Raw genomic sequence first — 3082 nt, 5'->3', positions numbered from 1 at the left:
CTTTTTAATCCCTTTCTAAATCCCCTAACCAAACCGAGCGATTTGAGGAGGGAATTGGAAAAGGAAAGGGAAGTATAAAGAAAAGGAGAAAGAATTGATAGGATTCGAATTATAAGCTATGTTTGGTTGTGTTCGGAATTGGAGAAAGAAATGAAATTATGACAGCAATTTTTTGTTTATTTTTTTGCTGAATTTGTTGGAGCAATCATCTTTGTTTTGAGCCAAGTTAGCAATCCTTTCTATTTTGAGGCCCATATATTTTTCCGCTCACTTTTCCCGTTTCTTTTCTCACATACATAAAGGAAATGAAGTTCTAGAAGATCCCCGCATTTCTTAATTCATTTCTCTCACTTTCTTTTCTCCTGTGTTTGCCATTATAACCAAACAAAAAGAGGATTGCATTTCCTTTACCCTTTCCATTTTTCTTATCAAATCTTCCAAAACCAAACATAGCCTCAAGGTTTTAATCCACATAATACTTGGATTCTCCTTTTCATCAATAATTCGTTAGTCATATGAATGGAAAAATGATAATGTCATATCTTTTACACTGAAACATATATTCTCTCTTGTTTATCATTGTGAATTCATACTATATCGGTTAGTTTTAGTCGATTGGTTAATTATTTAAAAATTTTCCCGATAGAAAAAGGAAACAAAATATGGATAATGGAATTCCTTAAGCCTTAGATTATTATACTAACTTGGTGGTTAATCTTATTATTTTTAATTGATATATGAGATAAGAATTATAGATTTTAATGAATGGACGTTGAAGACCTTGTTTAATACCCATAACTGATAGCATTTAATCCTGCATGTATAAAGCTGGAATTGCAGGTTTATTTTCTGTTTTTAGTCTATTGTTCTTCCAAACCAAGTGGGAGTTATTTAATGTCAATTTTGATTGTTCGATCCCTAATAGTGAAACACGATGGAACCAAAAAATTCTTATTTTTCCCACGAAATTTGAAAACAAACCCTGCACTATTTACAGGCCAAATGCCACATTCAAATATTAAATGCCAATATCTACTGTAAAACACCGTGTTATATTGATGAAGCTGTTAAAGATTGTTTTTTATGCATTATTAGTTTGATGATAATTGTATTCTATAGTGCATTGTATTTTGAAGATGTAGTTTTGGAAAACAGTGCTTGTTTGGTGGTTAATTTATTTTAGGTCAATTGGAAATGTAACATTATGATGAGTTTGACTGTTATTGTAATCTGGACGATATGTCCAAGTATTAAACTGTGAGAAATTTTTTACCAAGTCCTTAGTGTGTATGATTTATCCATAGTGTTGCTGTGAGAATATTTGTTACCAAGCTCCCTCTCATGACCCAAACTAATGTTTGTAGATTTCATGATTTATAGATTTTTCGTGGGTTGTGTAAATCTTAGCTTCATAAAGGTGGAATAAATTGTAAGTTCTCTCATATGATTGTAGTTTAATGCTCTGAAGCAACTTCAGCTGGAGTTTTTGCTTTTGTAGACCACTTAGAAAGCATTTTGGGGAGCTTAATTAGTTATGCTTTTTTCAAGCTTATGTTGGGAATCTCTGCAATCCACCAGTGGTTTTTTTTAATGAGTAGTTAAAATCATCTTATGTCACCTCTGGTTCCTGCCAATATCTTCACATTAGCATGTTGATTTTATGTCACCTCTAGTTCCTGCCAATATCTTCTCATTGGCATTTTGATTTGCTTTATGCAAGCCATGTGGTGTACTGGATGTATTCAGTGTGCAATTGAAGGTGGGTGGTTTCCCAAAATTAAAACCATCACACATTAGTTCATGTCATTTAAGATCATATTCAAATGTTGTCAAAATTTTTAGAGCCATGGATGAAAATGAAGTAATAGCCAAAAGTGGGTTGATTTCTGCCTTGTTGCATGTCATGGTGATTTGGAAGTTATCTTTCTGTGTGATCAAGTCATCTGGTTCTAAAAATTTACAATTGCACTTTCTAAGTTTGTTTCCTAATATGATTTATTGATGTACTGTTTAAATTCTTTTTTCTGCAGGTGAACGTTCCAAAGACAAAGAAGACTTACTGTAAGTCGAAGGATTGTCGGAAACACACCTTGCATAAGGTAACACAATATAAAAAGGGCAAGGATAGTTTGGCTGCACAAGGCAAGCGCCGCTACGATCGAAAACAATCAGGTTATGGTGGACAGACTAAACCTGTTTTCCACAAAAAGGTTAGAACCCTCTAGCATTTTTTTTTTTGGTTATATTTCTCATCTATGTAGTAATGGATCTGGTTAGTAAACATTCAAGGTCAGAATTTTTTGCCTGACTGCTACTCTCTCATAGGCAAAAACTACAAAAAAAATTGTGCTGAGGCTGCAATGCCAGGGTTGCAAACATGTATCCCAGCACCCAATCAAGGTTTATCTCCTCAACTTTCATTGTTTCATTTGTTTTTGCCTCTTTATGCTGTGTTTGGTTGGAGTTTTTGAGGTGGGATTTGGAAAAGGAATGAGAAATGTAATCCTATTTATGTTTGGTTATAATAAAAAATATATGGGAAAAGAAAGGGGGTGAGAAATAAATAAAGAAATAGGATACATTTTAGGACATCAATTCTATTTTATAACCAACACAACCAAACATAGTTGGGATTTGGAATTCTATTAATTCTTTCTCCTTTTCCTTTCATTTCCATTTCCCTTTCCATTTCCCTTCCCAAATCCCCCGACCAAACACAGTGTTAGTGTTGCTTTCTTGATCTTGACAGGCACATTGTTGTTGGCATTGTTTTTGCAGCGTTGCAAACATTTTGAGATCGGCGGAGATAAGAAGGGGAAGGGAACTTCTCTCTTCTAAATTGATGTTCATGGAAAATTGCTTGTCGTTTGGTTGCAGTGCTAAATAACTTTACATTTCGTTTCAGTTAAACTTCATGTAGATGGAATTCATGTGTTTTTTGGTTGTAGACTTTGTTGTTATGCTGTTTGGTTTGGAATTTCAGATTTTACTCGAGTACCAGACATATCAATTGCTGTTACTAGTATTTGAACCTATTTTTGTTTCTCTTGCAAAATGGCAATGTACTTTAATGTTTTTGATA

At 33.6% G+C, this 3082-nt stretch overlaps 1 protein-coding gene across 1 annotated transcript; it reads left to right on the top strand.

Annotated features, from left to right (window-relative positions):
- The first annotated feature begins 1846 nt into the window (after window positions 1–1846).
- LOC114316146 (large ribosomal subunit protein eL42) lies at window positions 1847–2838 on the top strand. The gene is made up of 3 exons (XM_082894825.1): window positions 1847–1906; window positions 2031–2210; window positions 2779–2838. Exons 1-3 carry the CDS (start codon window positions 1847–1849, stop codon window positions 2836–2838), a joined length of 300 nt encoding a protein of 99 aa, XP_082750951.1.
- Window positions 2839–3082: the final 244 nt, after the last annotated feature.

The sequence above is a fragment of the Camellia sinensis genome, chromosome 11, assembly GCF_055761805.1.
Source record: "Camellia sinensis isolate YWXY chromosome 11, ASM5576180v1, whole genome shotgun sequence".
NCBI lineage: Eukaryota > Viridiplantae > Streptophyta > Magnoliopsida > Ericales > Theaceae > Camellia > Camellia sinensis.
The sequence above is the reverse complement of the archived record's forward strand: the minus strand, read 5'-3'. Positions and strand labels throughout refer to the sequence as shown.